At 49.3% G+C, this 23,660-nt stretch overlaps 1 protein-coding gene and 2 long non-coding RNA genes across 3 annotated transcripts in view; 2 read left to right on the top strand and 1 right to left on the bottom strand.

Moving 5' to 3' along the window:
• LOC309333101 overlaps nt 1-1,289 on the bottom strand; it is a 36,004-nt gene extending 34,715 nt beyond the window's left edge. The window contains exon 1 of the long non-coding RNA XR_014152380.1: nt 662-1,289. This is a non-coding gene — a long non-coding RNA (uncharacterized lncRNA). The remainder of the gene's footprint in view (nt 1-661) is intronic.
• Nucleotides 1-23,660, top strand: part of LOC309333116 — a 185,890-nt gene that overhangs the window by 127,896 nt on the left and 34,334 nt on the right. The window lies entirely within an intron of this gene.
• Nucleotides 4,208-5,349, top strand: LOC309333013 (E3 ubiquitin-protein ligase RNF13-like). Its single transcript, XM_081846447.1, has one exon. It carries the CDS (start codon nt 4,532-4,534, stop codon nt 5,249-5,251), a length of 720 nt encoding a protein of 239 aa, XP_081702573.1. The 5' UTR covers nt 4,208-4,531; the 3' UTR covers nt 5,252-5,349.

The raw sequence follows: 23,660 nt of genomic DNA, 5'->3' as shown, positions 1-23,660 counted from the left end.
GGTATATCCCGCCCTCCCCAGCCAAAGCCGGGCTCAGAGCGGCTAACAACAATAAAAGTAACACAACATTCTAAAATCCATTCATTCTAAAATCAATTCAAAATCAAATTAATGATAACCATTGGGCTAGAATTCTGTGTGGATTACCAAAGGAAGGGGTCAGACTGTGCCTTGGCCAAAGGCCTGGTGGAACAGCTCTGTCTTCCAGGCCCTGCGGAAAGATGTCAAGTCCCACAGGGCCCTAGTCTCTTGTGACACAGAGTTCCACCAGATCGGGGCCACAGCCGAAAAGGCCCTGGCTCTGGTTGAGGCCAGCCTAACCTCCCTGTGGCCCGGGACCTCCAAAATGTTTTTATCTGAAGACCGTAAGGTCCTCCGTGGGACATACCAGGAGAGGCAGTCCCGTAGGTATGAGGGTCCTAGGCCATATAGGGCTTGTAGAGTTGGGTCATCTAGACCAGGCTTCCTCAACCTCAGCCCTCCAGATGTTTTTGGACTACAACTCCCATGATCCCTAGCTAGCAGGACCAGTGGTTGGGGATGATGGGAATTGTATTCTCAAAACATCTGGAGGGCTGGGGCTGAGGAAGCCTGATTTAGTCCAACCCCTTTGCAATGCCGGAATTTCAACTAAAGCATGAAGGACAGGTGGCCATCTCACTTCTCCTTAAAGACCTCCAAGGAAGGAGAGTCCACCACCTTCTGAGGGAGTCCGTTCTGCTGTCAAAGAGCTCTTGCCATCAGAAAGTTCTTCCTAAATTTAGTCGGACTCTCCTTTCCCGTCATAGGAATCCACTGGTTTGGGCCTGGCCTCTGGAGCAAGGGGGAAACGACTAGTTCTCACTCAGCTATGGAAGGAGCCACACCCAGAAAGGTGGAAGGAGTTTCTGCTACAGACAGGCATGTCTCCAGATAAGACACACACAGTACATTTACCTGGAGGGAACCTTGTGTGTTTAGCCTGGAGAAGAGGAGACAGAAAGGAGATATGAGAGCCATCTTCAAATATCTGAAGGGTTGACACATGGAAGATGGAGCAAGCTTGTTTTCTCCTGCTCTGGAAGGTGGAACCTGAACAAATGGTTTCAAGTGTGATGGCCTGGGACTCGGGCTTGGACTTGGAACCAGAGGAGACTCAGTCTGTACTGGATCCTTTGCCTCAGGCATCATCTGAACCATTTTCAATGGGTCTTCTTTCTAAGTGGGATTTTAAAAATTTCCCAGCCAGTCTGAGAAGAGCTGCTTTTGGGTCTGCAATCACAAGGACTAGAAACCTGATGCGTGCGGTTTTATTTTTATTTTTATAAAATGAAAGCTGCTGAATACCGCAGCCACTTCCGCATCCCGTAACTTTTCCGCGCTCCCCAAAGAATAGCTGTGTACAAATAAATATCCCTGCTGACAGATCTGTAGGGAAACTTGAGAAATTATAATGATATCCTTCTGCTTCCTGTCCGCCCACGTTGATAGGCACATTGACAGACACATCAGCACGGAAGAGGCTTTAAATGTGCTTTTAGGATTACGTGCAAAGATTCCCTCCAGTGTATTTGAATGGGGGGGTGGGGTCTGAACAAATCCAAAAGCTCGGATCTCCAAATGCATTTCTCTCTGGTTGAGCTGTCAGTGGAGAGCGGGGGGGGGGGGGTGTCGGTCCGTGGATCAGGTCTGTGACAGAAGCGCCTTTCCTTCTCCAAAAAATGCGCTCCCATGACATCACGATTTGTGAAGGGGCCTGCCAGTAAGTGGTTGCATAAGAGGCATGGAGGAAAGAGACAACTTTGCCAAGCATGGAGAATGGAAATGATCCCCTCACAGTTGGACGTATTGTCAGCAGCTGCTGGAGAGATGTTTTCTGGGAATCAACGAGCAAAGGACCACTCGGGCCAGGGCAATCCTAGAATTGGAAAAGGTTGAAACCCTCTGCTTTATGCAATTCTCTGGGTGTATCATGGATTGTTTTGTACTTGCTTTGAAGAATTTCTGATTAGTAAAGCTGATGGGTTTCCTTTTCTTGTAGCTTTTGTGCACCCAATTGCTTCAAGCTGCACAACATTAATATCTGCCACAAGGGGAGGTAAAGGTAAAGGGACCCCTGACTGTTAGGTCCAGTCGTGGCCGACTCTGGGGTTGCGGCGCTCATTTGTCTTTACTGGCCGAGGGAGCCGGCGCACAGCTTCCGGGTCATGTGGCCAGCATGACTAAGCCGCTTCTGGCGAACCAGAGCAGCGCACGGAAACGCCGTTTACCTTCCCGCCAGAGCAGTACCTATTTATCTACTTGCATTTTGACGTGCTTTTGAACTGCTAGGTTGGCAGGAGCAGGGACCGAGCAATGGGAGCTCACCCCGTCGCGGGGATTCGAACTGCCAACCTTCTGATCAGTAAGCCCTAGGCTCTGTGGTTTAGACCACAGCACCACCTGCATCCCCGTAAAGTAACATAACATTATATATGATAAAACTGTAATCGTCATATCAAAAAATTGCAAAGCACAGTTCCTGGTGGCAATAACATATCCTATTACTATTAACCTTCTATATGTTTTTATTGTCATAAAGTCCAAGGATAGTCAAGTCCAACAATTACAATGTACAGTTCCTGTTGGCAATGCCATTTCAATGCCAGTTTCTGTTGACAACGCCATCTTCCTTCTGCATCTCCCTATGTCTTAAAAGTGTAACAAACAAACTTGCCTTCTGCATAGTCCTATGTCACAAACAGAACTACTTACCGTATTTTTCGCCCCATAGGACGCACCGGCCCATAGGACGCACCAAGTTTTTTGGGGGGGAAATAAAGAAAAAAAAAATTAGTTCACCCCCAGGCGCTTGTGGGGCCGGCAGCGGGGAGAAGCGCTCTTCTCCCCACTGCCCACCTGCAGACCAGGTCCAGGGACAGCGGGAAGACGCGCTGCGCCTCCCCGCTGTCCCCGGAGCTTGCGGGGCTGGCGGCGGGGAGAAGCACGCGTCTCCCTGCCGTCAGCCTCCAAACCACATCGGGAGACAGTGGGATGGTGGCGTTCCGCCTCCCCACTGTCCCCCGACCTTGTGGGGCTGGCGCTGCGGCTCTCCTGAAGCCTGGAGAGCGAGAGGGGTCGGTGCGCACCGACCCCTCTCGCTCTCCAGGCTTCAGCGAAAGCCTGCATTCGCCCCATAGGACGCACACACATTTCCCCTTCATTTTTGGAGGGGAAAAAGTGCGTCCTATAGGGCGAAAAATACGGTAGTAACAACAAGGCAGCTAATGATACAGCCTTGTCTCGCCCATTGGGCTTCCATTCCCAACAGCAAGGGCTTGTAGACAGGCTGGCTGGGCTCCCTCGCCCGCTTGCTTGCCTCAGACCCTGGCACCCAGCACCCCCTGGCCAGCCCCAGAGGCACCATTCGCCTGCGGGGCTTGTAGCCAGGGCTGCTGCAACAAGCACTCATGCAAGCCTTTGGGAGTCAGAGATGCAAGAGGGCATCAGAGGAGGGAGGGAAGGGAAGAGGGTCAGAGTCCAGTGTTGCCCGCGACACCCCTGACCACCATTCAAGGCACCCCAGGGTGCCACGGCACAGTGGTTGAAAACCACTGGCATAAAAGCATATGCATATTCAAGCATAGGTCCGTCTTCTTAAATGGGCAGAATAATAATAATAATAATAATAATAATAATAATAAATTTTATTTATACCCCACCCTCCCCAGCCAAGACTGGGCTCAGGGCAGCTAACAACCAATAATAAAAACAAGCTGATTAAAATACAACATTAAAACATTAAAATATAGCCTATTATTATTATTATTATTATTATTATTATTATTATTACGGTCAGAGCTGAAATCAGTGCTCTCGCTCTCTCTCTCCCATAGCCTGCAATCACCTGCATCCAACCTAAGGCATCCGTATCTCATTTTTTGTTCTCTGCGGCTTCCAGAGAAAAACTAACAGGCAACTCCCTTTGAGTTGGAGATTTGCTACTGAATACCTGAATCACATGATCTAAAGCAAAACACTACGGGAGAGCTAGCCGAGAACATCGGCTGTTAATTATTAACCTGCTAGAGCTTCAGTGGAATTTTCCAGTTTCCCTTTAGCAATACACATACAGGCATTCAGTTCGCAATGAAACAATTAACACTCCCTCTTAACACCACAGGAAGAGCGGGCCGCCCTTGCCAGAAGTCTGAACTGACCACGTGCAGAACGGCTTTTGAAATCGGGCTGAAGGCCATGTGCGCTCGTGGGGCCCCTGGGTTGCGCAGATCCCTGGCTGCCTTGGAGGACATATCTAATACATTTCCTGGGTGGATTGAAGTAGGTGGCTGAGGTCATGAGGTCACAAAGACCTCTAGGCAAATGTCCTGGGAAGGCTTTACTCATCAGGCAGCCCTGGTGCTCTGGGGGAAGACCAGCCACCTGTGCTTCAACACCAAGAGCTTGGCCTGTTCCACTTGCCTGGCCGCGGTCTGGTTTCATGGATGATCCAATAGGAACTACCACATTGATGCTCCCACTGCCCAGAAAAGACCTTTAGACAGATCCACCTATGATCTATGCAAAAATGCACCTAATATCTCTTTCACCTCCTGTTCATCTGGTCTCAGGTATCTCTCTCCTGCTCCTCTGCATCCCTTCTAGTGATGCCTTAATCCGTGTAGTGTACAACCACAATGGCATCAGCCAAGATTTTGATGCCCTGCCTTCCCATTTTGGACCTTCTCTCTACCGCGAAGGTCTTCTGGGTCACCTTGTTGAAGCCAAGCCAGCCAACGCCTGCCAACCCATCGACACCCCGCCGCTGGCCAACAGCTCCTCCACTGCCTTCATTGCTCTCATCCAGAGATACGACTGCCCCTTCACCACTAAGGTCCTTCACGCCCAGCAAGCCGGGTACCATGCCGCCATCGTGCACAACGTTGACTCGCAGGCTCTGGTGACCATGTTGGGTGAGAACGAGGCTGTGAAGGAGTCGGTCAGCATCCCTTCCTTGTTTATCAGCGAGTCGGCTTCCACCCAGCTCAGAAGGATCTTCCATTATGACCAAACCGCTTACATCATCCTTGTCCCTGAATGCCATTGGCTGTCCTGCTGGGATGCTGAGCCCAACTGCCAATCACATCCTCAAAGGTCTAGGCAAGGCCTCCTGAAGCAGACATTCCCTTGCCTGCCGACGCGCTGCCACTTGTTCAGCGGCATCCATTACCTCCTGTTTGGCCTCACCCTGGTCATCTGGGTGGTGGCCTTGTATGTCCTCTGCTGCTTGTAATGACTTTGGGGTTCGGAAGCCAGCATGCAGCTAGACAGATGTTCCTCAAGGCACTTTATTCGGCGAACTTGCAAAATTAATACATTGTCCACAAATGAGATCTTCTGTGGCTTCTTCTCCCTCACTTCTCCCCATTCTCTGAATGGCTCTTTGTCAACCTGGTGCCCTCCAGATCAGCTCCCACTAGCCTCACAAAACATAGTCATTTTGGACCACATCTCCCATCAGCTCCACAAAACATAGTCATTTTGGAAATCTCCCATCAGCTTCCCGGCAAACTGTTCCATCATCCTACAATCTTCCCATTCTTATACTTTGAGGTATATCTCTCTCTCTCTCTTTCTCTGTTGATCATAGAGAATTCTAAGAATTACCTTATGTTCTTCTATCATTCTAGTAGCCTTGCCTCAAAAAGGATATGGTAGAGTTGGGAAAAGGGTAGCCAAAACGATCCATGAGTTGGAGTAACCACTGATGGAGAGGTTTGGAAGAGAGATTCCCACTCTCCAGTTACAGAGTTAAGCACATTGGCAATCGCTCCCAGCACATTTAAACCTGGATAGATTTACATCTGTCCTCACCCACCTTTAAACAAATGCTCCCCACGAAAATACCAATGATAGATTAAATCACAGACACTTCACTTTGCAAAGAACGCTTTACTCACAGAGTTTCAGAAATAACAGCGAACAAGTCTCTATTGGCTGGCCTTAAAAAAAAGAAAAGAAAAAGAAAAGAAAAGGTTCCAAACAACTTACAAAGAAAAGTACTTTGTTTCTTTACGAAAAGGATCAGGCAATCTTTGGGTTGGCAAAGATGCAGGCTGCAAAAACTCCCTTTGGGAGAGTACCAGTTCACTTGATTTTTCTTGAAGCTGGGAGCCATTGCCTCATGGCTCCTTGCTTGTTCCAGGAAGCACAAAAAGAGAGGGGGGGAGGGGGGCAGAGCCTGCTGAGAGCCTGCTAAGCCATACCTACCATGGCAACTTGGGCTTACAGCTCAGGTTAACCCTTTCATGCATGCACACGTGAGTCAATAACTGCATTACAACAATAACCCTACGGGGAAAGGTAAGGGATAACTCAGTTGGTAGAGTATGAGACTCTTAATCTCAGGGCCTTGGGGGTTCGAACCCCATGTTAGGCAAAATATTCCTGCAACGCAGGGGGTCTCCAGCTGTTTTTGGACTACAAATCCCATCATCCCTGACCTAGGGATGATGGGAGTTGTGGTCCAAAAAAGAGATGGGAGACCCAAGTCTGTGGTTCCCATGATATGATCATTGGGGGCTTTTTAGCTTTAGATTTAATTTTTTCTAAGTGAGTAAGCGGTGGTTGGAGAAATTGAATAGGAAGAAGTTTTCCTCCCTCTTAACGTCAGGAGCCCTTAACACCCAACGCAGCTGAATGCTGAAAGGTTTGGGGACAGATAAAATACAATTCTTCTTCACCCAGCACATACAGAATTAGGAGAGCCCACTTGGATGGCTTCAAAGAGGGATTAGATAAATTCACGGAGGACGATAAGGCTATCGGTGGATGCTATTGGATGCCTCCAGGATCAGAGGCAACCTTTCTCGGAACACACATCATTGAATACCAGATGGCAGCAGCAGAATGTTGCTGTACTCATGTCCTGTTTCTGGGCATCGTGGGGGGGGGGGGGAGGAATGCACCAATGAAGTAGAATGACAGATACAGTGGTACCTCGGGTTACATACGCTTCAGATTACAGACTCCGCTAACCGAGAAATAGTGCTTCAGGTTAAGAACTTTGCTTCAGGATGAGAACAGAAATCGTGCTCCGGCGGCGCGGCAGCAGCAGGATGTCCCATAGGCATAGCTGTCAACCGTCCCTTATTTGGTGGGAAACTCCCTTATCCCAGCGCTGTGTCCCGCTGCTGTCCCTTATTGATGATGTCCCTTAAATTTCCCGGGTTTCAAAGGAAGCAGCTCCTCTCCCTCCCTCCCTCCCTCCCTCCCTGCCGGCCAGGGAGGAGGGAGGCTCCAACTGTGTTGCTTGGCTGCGTTGCTCACCCAATAAGGAGTCTAAGAACGACCGGGGGGTGGAGCTTGCATGCCTTGTGCCGATCAAATCGGCCACATTGCCTGGGGACTCGCCTTTGCTCAGCGCTTCCCAGCGGAGAGGGGACGGTGGTTTCCCTTGCTGCATCCCCTTTGCCAGGCTGCTGCGCTGTGGGAACCACCGCTTGAGGCTTCGTTGGGCTGCTGGCTGGGCTTTCTGCCTTTGGCTCGGAGGGGCTCAGAAGTTGAACATACCTGTGCCCAGAAAACCCCTTATTTTGGCTGCTGGTCCCTTATTTTCAAATCTGTAAATTGACAGCTATGCCCATAGGCTAAAGTGGTGCTTCAGGTTAAGAACAGTTTCAGGTTAAGAACGGACCTCCGGAACGCATTAAGTACTTAACCCAAGGTACCACTGTATTTTTTAGAGTTGGAAGGGAGTCAGAGGGTCATCTAGTCCAAGCCCCTGCCATCCTTATCTTTTCACAGGGCGGGCTTTAGCAGCCAGGTTTCCACAATACACAATGTGTGCTGGTCCCATGGGTTCCCCGAGAGGCGAGGTCCAAGTCCGGTCCGTGGTCAAAGGTGCAACGTGGAGACAGTCCGTAGCAGCTGAAGCTGGGTGCAGGGCAGGGAGTCGGGTGAAGTCAGGAACAGGCTTGCAAGCAGGGAGCCAGGACAGGTCAGGAGCTCCGGCAGGAAAGCAGGACAGGATTCTTGCAGGAATTAGCAACCAACAATGTTGCTCCCACAACTTGGGACTGGGGCTGGCCGGCTTTTATCTGCCCCGAGGCATAGGGCGGCCCCGATCCTCTGGTGATTCGCCTCTCCTGGCCTGGAGGCGAGCACTCCTCCTGCGGGAACTTAGTTCCCTCCGCCTCTCTGCCCTGAGCCTCTGCAGCTCAGGAGAGGCTGGAGGGTTCCCGGACCCAGAGGCAACCTCAGCTTCCTCTGACGGGGCTGGGAGAGGAGCACCTGCAGGCAATGGGTCCTCCATCACCTCAGGAGCCAGAGCAGACTCAGCTGGTGCCTGCACCTGAGGACCCAGCACAGGTGAGGACCCTTCAGGCTCAAGCCCCTGTGCAGGCTGGGATCCCTCAGGTTCAGCATCCGAGTCCGAATCCCAGGCCATCACACAATGTGGAATTGTGAATGCAATACAATATTAACTTGACTGTCAGGTGCAGGGTTTTCCTGAGAGCCAGCGTGGTGTAGTGGTTAAGAGTGGTGGACTCATAATCTGGTGAACCGGGTTCGCTTCCCCGCTCCTCCACATGCAGCTGCTGGGTGACCTTGGGCCAGTCACACTTCTCTGAAGTCTCTCAGCCTCACTCATCTCACAGAGTGTTTGTTGTGGGAGAGGAAGGGAAAGGAGATTGTTAGCCGCTTTGTGACTCCTTAAAGGTAAAGGGACCCCTGACCATTAGGTCCAGTCGTGATTGACCGGGGTTGCGGCGCTCATCTCTCTTTACCGGCCGAGGGAGCCGGCGTACAGCTTCCGGGTCATGTGGCCAGCATGACTAAGCCGCTTCTGGAGAACCAGAGCAGCGCACGGAAACGCCGTTTACCTTCCCGCCAGAGCGGTACCTATTTATCTACTTGCACTTTGACGTGCTTTCGAACTGCTAGGTGGGCAAGAGCTGGGACCGAGCAATGGGAGCTCACCCCGTCACGGGGATTCGAACCGCTGACCTTCTGATTGGCAAGCCCTAGGCTCTGTGGTTTATACCACAGTGCCACCCACCTCCCTTTGCGACTCCTTAGGGTAGTGATAAAGCGGGATATCAAATCCAAACTCTTCTTCTTCTTCTGAGTGAATTCATTGCACAGAACCCTACTGGAATCTTGTATAGAGGCCAAGAAAGGTTTGAGAATGAGTGGGATTTTGGAGGGACCCCACGGGTCATCTAGTCTAACCCCCCGCAATGCAGGAATCCCGGCGAAAGCAGCTCTGACAGGTGACCTCCGAACCTCTGCTTACAAGCGTCCAAGGAAGGCAGCGTCCACCACCTCTGGAGGAAATACTTCATTTTTCACAAATGAAGATAGGAGTCAAGAGGACCTACAACATAAGATTATGCTACTGAGGTGCAGGAAAAAATTATTTTATTTTATTTATTTTTTTAAATCATATTTATTAAGTTTTAACAAAAAGAAAAAGGGTTACAAAACAGTACACAGTAAATAAAAACACACAAAAAAGATACAAAAACCTAAATTTAACATAGAAAGAAAAATAAAAAAATAAAAATCCCTCATTCTGATATCTTATCATTCATTTGCTTATTTTCATGACTTCCTCACGCCTCCCTTTTTTGTATTCCAGTTAATAGTTAGTTCAGCAAATCCATACCCTCTTTATTTACTCTTAGTTCTTTGTCTTCACCCATTATAACTTCAAATTTTCTTCTAATATCAATCCAGTTTTACATACTCCTATTTTACCTTATTGCTAAAACCACTTCATTTCATTCCAGCATCATTAACATTCAAAAATTTTATAGTGTTTCTGTAAATAATCTTTAAATTTCTTCCAATCTTCTTCCACCAACTCTTCTCCTTGGTCTCGGATTCTGCCAGTCATTTCCGCCAATTCCATATAGTCCATCACCTTCGTCTGCCATTCTTCCCGAGTGGGTAGATCTTGTGTTTTCCAATACTTTGCGAAATTATTTTAAAAGCATAAAAGGAGCATGAAGATATGGAAAACAGCTGCCCTGTTAGGTTGCATGACCCTGTTCACCTCTGGAGGGAGTCCATTCCATCGCGAAACAGCTCTTATTGTTTGAAGCCATGGATTCAAAGGCCAAGGAAAGAGTTTCCAACAAAACACCAGGAAAGACTTTCTGATAGTAAGCCGAAGAATCACTATTCACCTGAAAAGTAAGCAGGGTACTCGCCCCCCTCTGCCAAGAGACCAATCAACCAATCAACCAATCAACCAATCAACCTAATTTACAAGGCCCCTGCCCCTAACCGCACCTACGCAGCGCTGCAGTGTGGGGATAGACGAGAAAAAAAATCCCCTCCTGCCAGCCAATCAAAACAGACGACAAAAATAAATAAATCCCTACTCGCCTATGGCGACCAGCTAATCTCACACTGCATGCTGGGAGGGAGAGGGCAATTGTGCTTGGTTGGGGTGGTGTATTAATCTATAAGTGGTTTCACACCCCCACTTCCTGTTGATCCCACAAATGCACAAGGGATGGGATGGCATGGGGGGCAGGATTCTCGATGCACAATCTGTACCATCCCCTATCGCACTGGCTCCAAAGCCTCATCTGTTTGTTGTCTCTTCCTTTCTAACACATCTTCTTCCTCCCTGCCCTCCCCCCCACCCCCACCCCCCAAAATATCCATTCTTTGGCCCATTGATCCAAGATAGTTTCCTGCTGCATTCAAATAAGGTCCTTTATATCCCCCTTCTTCCCTACAGAATCACTTTCTCCCCCCCCCCCCCGTGTTTAAATGATTTTGTTTTAACCTATGCTTGCGCCTGAGCCTGATAACTTCTATGGACAGGATCGATAGTCCTCAGAACTGATAGAAAATTAGGCAGGTTTAATAAACTTCATCCATGGCTTCCTCTCGCCGCCGTATATCAAACAAGAAAACAAATATATCGACTCGCCATCCCTTAGAATAGCACTTATAAGTCACGCCGGTGCAATATTCCTATCATTAAAAATGGTGATGAGAAGCCGGGTTTAAAAGATGGGGAGGCAAAGGAACCTGAGACGTGACCTTGAAGGAGAAAATTCAAAGGCAGGTTGCAAAAGGAGCCAGCTAGCCCCTTCCTTGGTGGTCCTGTAGGTTCTCCAGACAAGGAGATTTGAGCCTACAAACTTTTGGGAGGCGCTAGCTCCCTTGGTTCCATAGTTCCCCCAACCCCATAAAAAAACATTATTCAGAGTAAGAGTTGTGCATGGCCCACTAAGGGAGATAACGACACAATGGAATTCCAAAAGAGTAACTATTAATTGCACATTTGCTCCCCGTCCAATTAAAACAATTTAGTTTAATTAATTCAACAAAATCAATGAACTTGGTCCAGCGATACCAGCTTCTCGGAGCCTGGAAGACATTTACACCTCCAGTGTCGCCTGCTGCCCCCTTGGGCTCTTGTCACCCAAACCTGGTCATCCCACCACCCACTTTGAGAACCACTTGGCAACCTGACCACTCTCTATCACCCTTTGAGAGCCAGTGTGGTATAGTGGTTAAGAGCGATAGACTCGTAATCTGGGGAACCAGGTTTGATTCCCCACTCCTCCACATGCAGCTGCTGGGTGACCTTGGGCTATAAGAAGAGGGAAACAAGGAGTTCTGGTAGCCCTACCAGGGTAGTGATAAAGCGGGATATCAATTCCAGGCAGTTCTTATGCACGATGGGCAAGTTGGTACCAGGGCCAGGGCCAGGGCCGGATCTAGGGATAATACCTCTGGGGTGGTATTGGAGAAAGTATCAAAAGTTTGGGTCCAGAATCTCTGAACTAAGCAGCAGCCCCACCACAAATGAAATACTGTTCTGGTAGGACATGGGTGGCACTGTGATCTAAATCACTGAGCCTCTTGGGTTTGCCGATCAGAAGGTCAGCAGTTCGAATCCCCGTGATGAAGTGAGCTCCTGTTGCTCTGTCCTAGCTTCTGCCAACCTTGCAGTTCGAAAGCACACCAGGGCAAGTAGATAAATAGGTACCGCTGTGGCAGAAAGGTAAACAGCGTTTCCATGTGCTCTGGTTTCCATCACAGTGTCCCATTGCACCAGAAGCAGTTTAGTCCTGCTGGCCAAATGTCCCTAAATCTGTCTGTGGACAAACGCTGGCTCCCTCAGCCTGAAAGCGAGATGAGCGCCACAACCCCATAGTCACCTTTGACCGGAATTAACCATCCAGGGGTCCTTTACCTTTTACCTTTACAGTGGTACCTCTGGTTACAAACTTAATTCATTCCAGAGGTCCGTTCTTAAGCTGAAACCGTTCTTATCCTGAGGCGCACTTTCGCTAATGGGGCCTGCCGCTGCGTGCGCACCCCTGGCGCGCGATTTCCGTTCGCATCCTGGGGCAAAGTTCTCAACTGGGAGCAGCTACTTCCGGGTTAGCGGAGCTCGTAACCTGAAGCGTTCGTAAGCAGAAGCGTTTATAACCAGAGGTACCACTGTACTGTTCCGGTGTGTCCACAACCCTACCAACATAAATTAGAAGGACCTTTGCCCATTCTGGATTTTAGGAGTCGAGGTTTCTAGTGTGGCTTTGGCAGACTGAGAAGACCTATGACCCTGTTCTGGCACAGCGACGTTCCAGCCGTGCTTTCATTTCACTTCCCTGTGCAGGCAAATGCCGCAGTATAACCACAAGCCCAGGCATCCCATGCTGTTTTCCTTGTCTTGTGGGGACCCAGCAAGCAAAAAATCTACAAGTAGCAGCGGAAAGGCAGCCGACAGCTCGTCAAGTTGTTGAAATAATTAACTGACCTTCTCTCTCTCTCTCTCTCTCTCTCTCTCTCTCTCTTTTTTTCTTCTTCCTCCTTCCCTCTGCTCCGCATTTCATACGGCTGCAGCGCTGCGGACAGCTGCCGCCAAATGGACCTCTGCCATCATGGCCAGCAAACCTTTGCTGGGTCTTTAAACGGGAGCAAGAGAGAGAGAATGTGTGTACCATGGAGAAGCAGAAAACAGCAGCTGCACGGAGCAGGCAGATGGGGCCAGCCTTGTTGCAAAGGAGAGCCAAAAACCTGATCAGGAGTATCCCACGAACAGGGTCATTTGGAGCCAGAATCCAAGCTTGTGCTATTCCATGCACCACCTCTCCCTGTGTTTGTAGCAGGAGCGAGAAAAAATATTGGTAGTCACTGTTGCAATGGGCAGAACGAGTTCCTTCCCAAACATCGCAGCTGTCATGGTGCCTCTAGCTTAGTTATTTTCATTTATTTTTTTAGCTGTTCATTTGGACGCGGATGCTGATCTCTCTAAAACAGCAGAGAGACGGTCGGTTGAGCCTGGACATCCACTCAGTTGCCTGGGGAGTCATTTGTGCAGAAACGCCTCTGCGCGGCGTTCCTTGTGCCTTGATCAACCCGGGTCCCATCTGTGCTGTACATTTAAAAGTGGCGCCCTGCCATTTTCAGCAAAATTCCTGGGACATGACAGTTCATTAAGGATGCTGAGGTGGTGTTGGGAGACACCCTGAACCACATTTTGTGGTTGTTGTTGTTTAGTCGTTTAGTCGTATCCCAATCTTTGTGACCCCCTGGACCAGAGCACGCCAGGCACTCCTGTCTTCCACTGCCTCCCGCAGTTTGGTCAAACTCATGCTGGTCGCTTTGAGAACACTTTCCCACCATCTCGTCCTCTGTCGTCCCCTTCTCTATGTGCCTTCCATCTTTCCCAACATCAGGGTCTTTTCCAGGGAGTCTTCTCTTCTCATGAGGTGGCCAAAGTCTTGGAGCCTCAGCTTCACGATCTGTCCTTCCAGTGAGCACTCAGGGCAGATTTCCTTCAGAATGGAGAGGTTTGATCTTCTTGCAGTCCATGGGACTCTCAAGAGTCTCCTCCAGCACCAGAATTCAAAAGCATCCATTCTTTGGCGATCAGCCTTCTTTATGGTCCAGCTCTCACTTCCACACATCACTACTGGGAAAACCAGAGCTTGAACTATACGGACCTTTGTTGGCAAGGTGATAGAAGGTCCCCTTCTATTTGCCAGGAGGTGATGGGACCAGTGGCCACAATCTTCGTTTTTTTGATGTTGAGCTTCAGACCATATTTTGCGCTCTCCTCTTTCACCCTCATTAAAAGGTTCTTTAATTCCTCCTCACTTTCGGCCATCAAGGTTGTGTCATCTGTATATCTGAGGTTGTTGATATTTCTTCTGGCAATCTTAATTCCGACTTGGGATTCATCCAGCCCAGCCTTTCGCATGATGAATTCTGCATATAAGTTAAATAAGCAGGTAGACAATATACAGCCTTGCCGTACTCCTTTCCCTGAACCACATGCGGTGCTATAATTCCCTGGAAAGAGGGATTGATTGTGAAACCCCACTCTGGGAGTTGTAGCTCGGCGAGAGAGCAAGGACTCTCCTAACATCTCTCTGCACCCTTAGCAAACTACAGTTTCCAGGATCTAGGGTGTGTGTGTGTGTGTGTGTGTGCTGTGGCTGTTTAAAGTAGTATTGTGATAGGAATTTTATGGTCTTAGATACAGTGGTGCCTCGCAAGACGAAAATAATCCGTTCCGCGAGTCTCTTCGTCTTGCGGTTTTTTTTGTCTTGCGAAGCATCCCTATTAGCGGCTTAGCGGATTAGCGCTATTAGCGGCTTTGCAGCTTAGCGGCTATTAGCTGCTTAGCGGCTATTAGCAGCTTAGTGGCTTAGCGGCTAAGCGGCTCTTAGCGGCTTAGCGGCTTAGCAAAAGGGGGAAAAAGGGGGGAAACTCGCAAGACTCGCAAGACTCGCAAGACGTTTTCGTCTTGCAAAGCAAGCCCATAGGGAAATTCGTCTTGCAAAGCGCCTCGAAAAACGGAAAACCCTTTCGTCTAGCGGGTCTTGCGAGGCATTTGTCTTGCGGGGCACCACTGTATATGGTAATGTTCATAAGTGTACCAACCAAGCACGTACATAGATCAGCACAGGAAGGCCAACCTGGAGCCATTTTGATTCCTAATCTGGCCAAATGTTTTCTCTGCAAGGTCAAAGTGGGAAGCCTCCCCATTGTCTCTTTCCTCACAAATCCTCACACATTTAAGATATGAATAGGGTGTGAGCCTGTGATCTGGCCCGGGAACTAAGTATTTATCATTACAAAAGACTGGCCAGGCTCCCCAGGAAATCCAATCAAGTAATCTGCCAGACAGGAGATAAACAACAACAGGAGAAAAACAATATTCAAATTTCTGTTTTAGACCGCCTTTTCTGTGATGTAGGTGTGATGTATCTGAGGGGTGGTCTTAGGTTACACCCCTTCTGTGATGTATGTATGATGTTTCTGGGGGTGGTCTTGATCTACAGGGTGGCAAATTCAAAAATTCAAAATTCAATAAGGCCTTGCACGCCATTTTTCTGGGTCCCTCCTCTCTCCTGCAGGTGAGGGGAGCACCCTGTTGCAACAGATCAATAAAGATCAAGCTTACTAGCTGCTTTGCTTCTCAATATTCTCTGCTTGGCCTCTGTTATTCTCTCCTACCAATAGGGAACATATGTAAGGACTCTGTATGGGCTCTTGGATACCCCGTAAGGGACAAGGGGAATTTTTTGTTTACAACAGTATGATACTGCTTTAAATTCATTTTGCAGATGGGGCCTAATTTAGGTCCACCGATTTCTGCTGAAACAAAAAGGGACGTAAAGCAGGATCGTGTCCATTTAAACAGCCGTGGCTTGCCCCAAAGGATCCTGAGTGTGCTTCCTTTTGTCTCTGAAGATCTCCAGCTCGTGTCTCTAAACCCCCCCACCCTAAACCAAAGCCACCTGCCCCCACCCTCCCACCCTGATATTGCTCTGGCAAATCCCCTCCCCCTCCCCGGCCAATTACACATCTGGGCTCTCAAAATGTGCAGCGCCACGAGTGCCGATTCCCTGGGGTAATCTGCAAAAGTGCAGGCTCTTATTTCCCGGGACCGTAGAACAATCGGCACTGCTTTCGGTAATGCAGCAAGATAAACTGAAGAAGCTTCTTGGAAAGCGGAGGCAAAAGGAACGGCTGTTTTGCACTCGCTGAATCCAGTTTGGAAATGGGGAAGGTGTGTGGGGGGGGGGAGCTGACCTGGTTAGGAAAGTTATCCTGTAAATGATTGGGGCGGGAGAGCAGAACATTCCCCTCCAGGCCTCTGAACTTGCCCGAGGCCAGTGATGGCCAAACTTGGCCTTCCAGCTGTTTTGGGACTACAAATCCCATCATCCCTAGCTAACAGGACCAGTGGTCAGGGATGGTGGGAATCGTAGTCCCAAAACAGCTAGAGGGCTGAGTTTGGCCATCACTGCTGTAGGCCATGCCCCCTCTCTGTAGACCAGGTTTCCTCAAACTCAGCCCTCCAGATGTTTTGAGACTACAGTTCCCATCATCCCTGACCACTGGTCCTGCTAGCTAGGGAGCATGGGAGTTGTAGGCCAAAAAACAGCTGGAGGGCCAAGTTTGAGGAAGCCTGCCGTAGACCTTGCCCCCATTCACAAGCAATTCCACCTCTCCCAGGCCACACCCCTCTCCCTAGGCAATGCAGTGGTACCTCTGGTTGCGAACGGGATCTGTTCCGGAGGCCCGTTCGCAACATGAAAAGGCCGTATCTGCACAGGTGTGCGGTGTGATTTGGCGCTTGTGCGCATGCACGAAGCGTGATTTAACGCTACTGCGCATGCGCGAGCAGTGAAACCCAGAAGTAGCCCTTTTCGGTACTTCCGGGTCGCCGCCGGACGCAACCTGAAAAAACGTAACATGAAGCAAACGTAACATGAGGTACGAATGTACCCCCATCTGTGTAGGTAACACTCATCTTTCTAGGCAATGCTCCCTCTAAGCTACACCCTCTTCTCTCTAGGCCACACCCCTTCTCCTAAACCACACCCCCTCCCGCAAACCACCTCTCCCAGGCCACTGCCCCTCTCAGACCATGACTTCTCTCCTTAGACCATGCTGAGTGTGAGGCTGGCATTTGTGTCTGCTACCAGTGCTGACTGGTTGTTTATCCAGTGCCATTGTTGGGCTGTACAGTGCATGTTACAACCATGTAGTTGGGAAAGAGCAGAGGGGTGTGGTTTTGTTGTCCCACAGGTACAGAACTGGTTCCCTCTCAGGTGAGAGATGGAGATAGCAGAGTTGGACCATTCAGAGGCTGCAGGGCACAAGCCCATTGCAGCTTCAGTGGTCAGGAGAGTGCATAATAATAATAATAATAATAGTAATAATAATAATAATATATTATTTATACCCCGCCCATCTGATTGGGTTTCCCCAGCCACTCTGGGTGGCTTCCAACAAAGTATTAAAATACAGTACAGTGGTACCTCAGGCTAAGTACTTAATTCGTTCTGGAGGTCCATTCTTAACCTGAAACTGTTCTTAACCTGAAGTACCACTTAGGCTAAGGGGGCCTCCTGCTGCTGCAGCGCCACCAGAGCACGATTTCTGTTCTCATCCTGAAGCAAAGTTCTTAACCTGAAGCACTTTTTCTGGGTTAGCGGAGTCTGTAACCTGAAGCATATGTAACCTGAAGCATATGTAACCTGAAGCGTATGTAACCCGAGGTACCACTGTAGTCTGTTAAACATTAAAAGCTTCCCTAAACAGGGCTGCCTTCAGATGTCTTCTAAAAGTCTGGTAGTTGTTCTTCTCTTTGACATCTGGTGGGAGGGCGTTCCACAGGGCAGGTGCCACCACCGAAAAGGCCCTCTGCCTGGTTCCCTGTAACTTGGCTTCTCGCAGGGAGGGAACCGCCAGAAGGCCCTCGGTGCCTGACCTCAATGTCCAGGTTGGACGATGGGGGTGGAGACGCTCCTTCAGGTATACTGGACCGAGGCAGTTTAGGCCTTGTGTGTCTTGGCTTAGCAGCCATCCCTTTGCACGTGGTCTGTCATACCTCTGCGTGTGAGTGGGTTTGAGTGCTCGGCAGACTGAATGTTTGAGGTCATGAACGATCATAAGTGGTTGTGTGCAGTGAGAGTCGGCAGGTTGGTTGTATGACTAATATGTGCATGTGCGTGTCAGCTGAATCTTGCATTGCGCAGCCTTGTAAGGGTCTCAATTGTTTTGTTCATACCGATAATGTTTATGGACACGGATATCATTTCTGCAATTGTTTTGTTATTACGGAAAATTGCTTGGCCTAGTTTCTATCGTGCTTGGTTTCTGAGTGTGTGCATCTGCACGTATTGTAAACCGCTTCAAGAAATTCTGATAGTAAGCAGAGACATCACCTTGCCAACAAAGGTCCGTCTAGTTAAAGCTACGGTTTTCCCAGTAGTGATGTATGGAAGTGAGAGCTGGACCATCAAGAAGGCTGATCGCCGAAGAATTGATGCTTTTGAATTCTGGTGCTGGAGGAGACTCTGGAGAGTCCCATGGACTGCAAGAAGATCAAACCTCGCCATTCTGAAGGAAATCAGCCCTGAGTGCTCACTGGAAGCTCCAGTACTTTGGCCACCTCCTGAGAAGAGAAGACTCCCTGGAAAAGACCCTGATGTTGGGAAAGATGGAGGGCGCAAGGTGAAGGGGACGGCAGAGGACGAGATGGTGGGACAGTGTTCTTGAAGCTACGAACATGAGTTTGACCAAACTGCGGGAGGCAGTGGAAGACAGGAGTGCCTGGCGTGCTCTGGTCCAGGGGGTCACGAAGAGGCGGACACGACTGAATGACTAAACAACAAGAAGAAGAAGCCTGGAAAGTTACAAGATGGCCACCATCAATGATGGAGCAAGCTTGTTTTCTACTGCTCCAGATTCAAACTCAGCTGCCAAGATCACATATAAGACCAATTCTTTCGAAATGATATAAATAGAAAGGAAGGTAAGCCTTTTTTATATGCAGTAACAGCAGCAAGAATACTATTGGCCCAAAAATGGAAACAAGAAGAATTACCAACGATGGAAGAATGGAGGATGAAATTAATGGACTATGCAGAACTCGACAAACTAACAGGAAGGATCCGAAACCGGCGGGACCAGAAATTTACCGAAGACTGGAGTAAATTTACGGATTATTTGAAAAGTATTTGTAATGATCAGATGACGTTTGTAGGTTTGCAAGAAGTTCTGTGTGGAGTATTATTGGAAATATTGTAAAAATGGAGAAGGAGAGAAGATAGGTTAAGAGATATTAAGTTAAGAAATGCATAAGAAGTGATTTAAGACGGAGGATTATCAGAGGGGCTGAGGGAAGTCTAATAAGATTGTATTTGTGACAAATTGTGTGGTACGTTTATAATTTTGTATGTCAGAAATTAATAAAAATATTCATTTTTTAAAAAGACCAATTCTTTCGACAATGTATCTGCAATGGCATCATCAAAAATATTCAGTAACATTAACACACGCATTTCTTTTGAGCCGAGAACTTTGTCGCAAAATCTAGAGGTGAGTGAAGTCCAAGGGACAATAGCGTTCTGATCTGCGTCCTAATACCAGGAAGTGGAGTGAATTGGGTCAGTCCTCTTTGAAATGCCGGCGGAACGAAATTCCCCGTCCTCAGGGAGTTTGTCAGAACATCAGAGGGTCTGATCGAATGGGGAAATAGGGTGTCGCGAGGATGTACCTGCCTCTTAAGCCCATGTAATCACGGAAAGAGATTAAGGTACAGAAGAAAGAGACAAATTAAAGAGGCGGGGATAATAGAGGTCTTACGGGTTTCTCCGGTCGGAGGTGATTTGGTATGTTTAGAAGCTATTATCAAATCATGTAAGCTGCTGTGTGCTTTAGGAGAAACAAGATTATCTTGCGTGTACTTTTTAATGACATGGCAGGGGAGGGCTGTGGGGAGCGGGGGGTGAAGAATGACTGGATCCCAAGGGGTAAAATGTGTCAGCCGTAGCAGAGCAAGAGCAGAATTTGAGGTCGCCTCTCCTGCCAGGGAGTGAGGTTGGTTCTAGGGGTGCCACAGGCAGTTCCCAGTACGTTTCCGAGCACAATTCAAAGTGTTGGTGCTGACCTTTAAAGCCCTAAACGGTTTCGGTCCTGTATACTTGAAGGAGCGTCTCCAGCCCCATTGTTCACCCCGGACACTGAGATCCAGCACCGAGGGCCTTCTGGCCTTCTGCGAGAAGTGAGGTTACAGGGAACCAGGCAAAGGGCCTTCTCGGTGGTGGCACCCGCCCTGTGGAACGCTCTCCCTTCAGATGTGAAGGAAATAAGCAACTATCCTATCTTTAAAAGACATCTGAAGTCAGCCCTGTTCAGGGAAGTTTTTAATATTTAACACTGTCCCGTTTTTAACACTTGATTGGGAGCCGCCCAGAGTGGCTGGGGAAACTCAGCCAGATGGGCGGGGTATAAATAATAAATTATTATTATTATTATTATTATTATTATTATTATTATTATTATTCTACCATCGGGCGTTGCCCTCCTTCTAAAGATGCAAGCTGGTAGCTTTTGGGTGTACCTAGCTCACTCCAAGTAGAGCCATAGAATAGTACGATTGGAAAAGCACCATCTGCTCCAAATTCCCTGCAATGTAGGAATCACTGCAAAGAACCCCTGGCAGGTGGCCCCCCACCCCTTGTGGAGAAACTTCCAACGAAGGAGAGTCCACCACCTTCCAAGGGAGACCATTCCACTGTCAAACTGCTCTGACTGCCAGAACGTCCTTGCTAACGTTGAGTCGGAATCTCCTCTCTTGGAGTTTGAATCCAGAGGAGCAGAAAACAAGCTTGCTCCATCATTGATGGTGGCCATCTTGTAACTTTCCAGTCTTCTTCTTGTTGTTTAGTCATCCAGTCATTTCCGCCTCCTCGTGACCCCCTGGACCAGAGCATGCCAGGCACTCCTGTCTTCCACTGCCTCCCGCAGTTTGGTCAGACTCGTGTTGGTAGCTTCGAGAACACTGTCCCACCATCTCGTCCTCTGCCGTCCCCTTCACCTTGCGCCCTCCATCTTTCCCAACATCAGGGTCTTTTCCAGGGAGTCTTCTCTTCTCATGAGGAGGCCAAAGTATTGGAGCCTCAGCTTCAGGATCTGTCCTTCCAGTGAGCACTCAGGGCAGATTTTCTTCAGAATGGATACGTTTGATCTTCTTGCAGTCCATGGGACTCTCCAGAGTCTCCTCCAGCACCAGAATTCAAAAGCACCCATTCTTCGGCGATCAGCCTTCTTTATGGTCCTGGCTTAACCATACCCAACTCAACCATTCTTCATCTGGGCATGCTTTCCAGGTCTTTGATCATCCGCATACATCGCCCTCCTCTGCATACGTTCCGGCTTTCCCCCAGGTTTGTGTTTCGAGGCCGATCTATCATATTTGCACTTTCCAAGGTGATGTGAGGACCGAAACACAGTCGTGCTTCGAAATTTGCACTTCTCTGAATGGTGTGATGCACTTTTCCAACCCAGTTACATGTGCAAAATACAGCAGTACCTCGGCTTACATACCCCTTTGGTTACGTAAACTTCACGCTACGAAAGCGGCAAACCCGGAAGTATCAGACCGGGTTTTGCTGTGCATGCATGCGCAGAAGTGGTCTACCACCCTGTGCACATGCGCAGAAGCAGTCTACTGCCTCGTGCATACTCAGAACAGTGATCCTTGGGTTGCGGAAACCTCGGGATCCGGCCGGACCTCCGGAACAGATCCCATTCACAACCAGAGGTACCGCTGTAAAATAATAGTAATAGTAATAAGAATAATAATAAGAATAAGAATAAGAATAATAATGCACACATTCGTGAAAAATTACAGAAATGCATTATATTAGGGGAAATTGCTTTGCAAAATAAATGCATACGTTAGTCAAAGCTGCATGCAAAAGTATGTTGGTTAGGAGAATAATCCGCACTAAGATGCTGGTGAATTTTAATGAGAACTGGCCTTAAAGACTGGAAAAATGAGAAACAGAAACTGATATTGAAGAATCCCCCCCCCCAAATCCCGACTTGTCTCATAGTCCCTGGCTCTCAGCTTCTGGCCCACCTTGTGTGGTTTCCCATGTGTCAGACCAGGCAAGTCGCCTCTAAAGGCTCACAACTCCTGGCATTTCTGACTGCTGCTGCTTGTAACCTTGCTTCTTAGGATAGCTCCACATTGCGCATTTAAAGTACATGTGTCAGGGGTTCAGGAGCAGAGACACAGGAGAAGGAGCAAATGGAGAGTGAGGAGGAGGAATACGAGGGGGGTGTAGGCAGTGACAGTGGTCAGAGAGATTCCACGAGTCTCTCCAGCGAATCGGAAGATTCACAGAGAGGAGCGCCGATGGCCAGGGCAAGGGGGAAACCCCAGAAGGAAGGGGCCAGCGGGGACTCCCTGAGCAGCAGTTGGAAATCAGGACCAGCGTCCCCACCAGAGCGTAGTGGGGGGGAGGAGTCCCAGGCATCGGGACCAGTCTTCCCACCACCAGAGGGAGGAGATGAGTCAGGATTGGCCACGCCTCCATCGGAGAGCGGGGAAACGGTCAAGAGGAAAGTCACCGGCTGGGCGCGCGCGCCAAGTTCAAATGTACAGGCGAGCGGCACAGCAGGTAGCCCGGATAGGGAGCCAGGTCCTAAAGCCCGCCGGAAGGAAGGGCAAGACTCAGGGGGGTCAGCGTCAGAAGAGTCCAGGAGGGAGGAAACCCCAGGGGGCAGAAGGACCCAGAGGAGGAAGGAACAGCGCAGGAGGTGGAGCCGGGCTAGGATCTTAAACTGGTGCGGAAGGGGCAGTGACTCAGAGGGGACTTCGCCGGTCTAGGGCCAAGACGTAGGGCTGCACGCTCTGGGGTTTGAAATGGAAACTAAACTTCAATAAAGACTCTTGTACATTACATCAACCGGGCGTTGGTCCTCTGTGAGCTGGGACCTAGAGGCAGCTCTGACAACATGTGATGTGCATTTAAAGCACAAGGCTGATAGGATCCTGGGAACTATAGTTTGTTACGGTTGTGGGAAACTACAAACTATGGTTTGTGAAAACTACGGTGCCAGGGATTCTTTGGGGGCAAGTCAAATGCTTTAAATGTGTGTCAAATGTGTAGTGCAGATCTGCCCTTGCTCTCCAGAAGAGGAAGGGATGAGAGATAGAGAGAACAGCAAAACAACTTTGGCAGACAATGGGTTAAAAATTCAAGGAGGGCCGTTTCCTCCCTCCTTCCAGGTTTGGTTCTTCCTTGGAGTGGCAAAGTGGGACCCTTTTCCTCCATAATTGCTCCTCTCTTACGCAGGCATGACAGCATCTCCTCTGCGGCTTGTTGACATTTAAATAAATCAGAATCCGAAGGAGCGAGGAGATTGCCTGGGCAGGGAGGGGAGGCCGGAGGGGAAGGGGGGAGAGAACCCTCAAGCAGCCGGAGCAGCCGTCACAGGCCCAGCTACCGGGCAAAGAAACGGCACTTCTTCAGGGAGGGAACCACCAGAAGTGTGATGGCCTGGGATTCCGATTCAGAGGCTGAACCGGAGGAATCCCAGCCTGCACAGGAGTCCCCGCCTCCAGGGCCAGCTGAACTGGGGCAGGGCCTTGATTCTGAAGTGCCTGCACCTGTGCCGGATCCTCAGGAGCAGGCACCAGGTGATTCCACTCTGGCTCCAGAGGTGGTTGAGGACTCAGTGCCTACAGGTGAGTCTCCCCCTGGGCCCAGTAACCCTTCAGCCTCTCCTGAACTGCAGAGGCTCAGGGCAGAGAGGCGAAGGGAACTGGTTTCTCCCAGGAGGAGTGCTCGCCTTAAGGCCAGGAGAGGAGGGTCTCCTGGGGGCCGGGACCGCCCCTGGCCTCAGAG

This window comes from Podarcis erhardii, assembly GCF_964252035.2.
Source record: "Podarcis erhardii genome assembly, chromosome: 18".
NCBI classification, from domain to species: Eukaryota; Metazoa; Chordata; class Lepidosauria; order Squamata; family Lacertidae; genus Podarcis; species Podarcis erhardii.
This window is presented reverse-complemented; position numbering and strand designations above follow the sequence as displayed.

Bases quoted from the DNA above. Each gene is read 5' to 3' on its own strand.
- LOC309333013 (XM_081846447.1), top strand. From the start codon at position 4,532: ATGATCTATGCAAAAATGCACCTAATATCTCTTTCACCTCCTGTTCAT.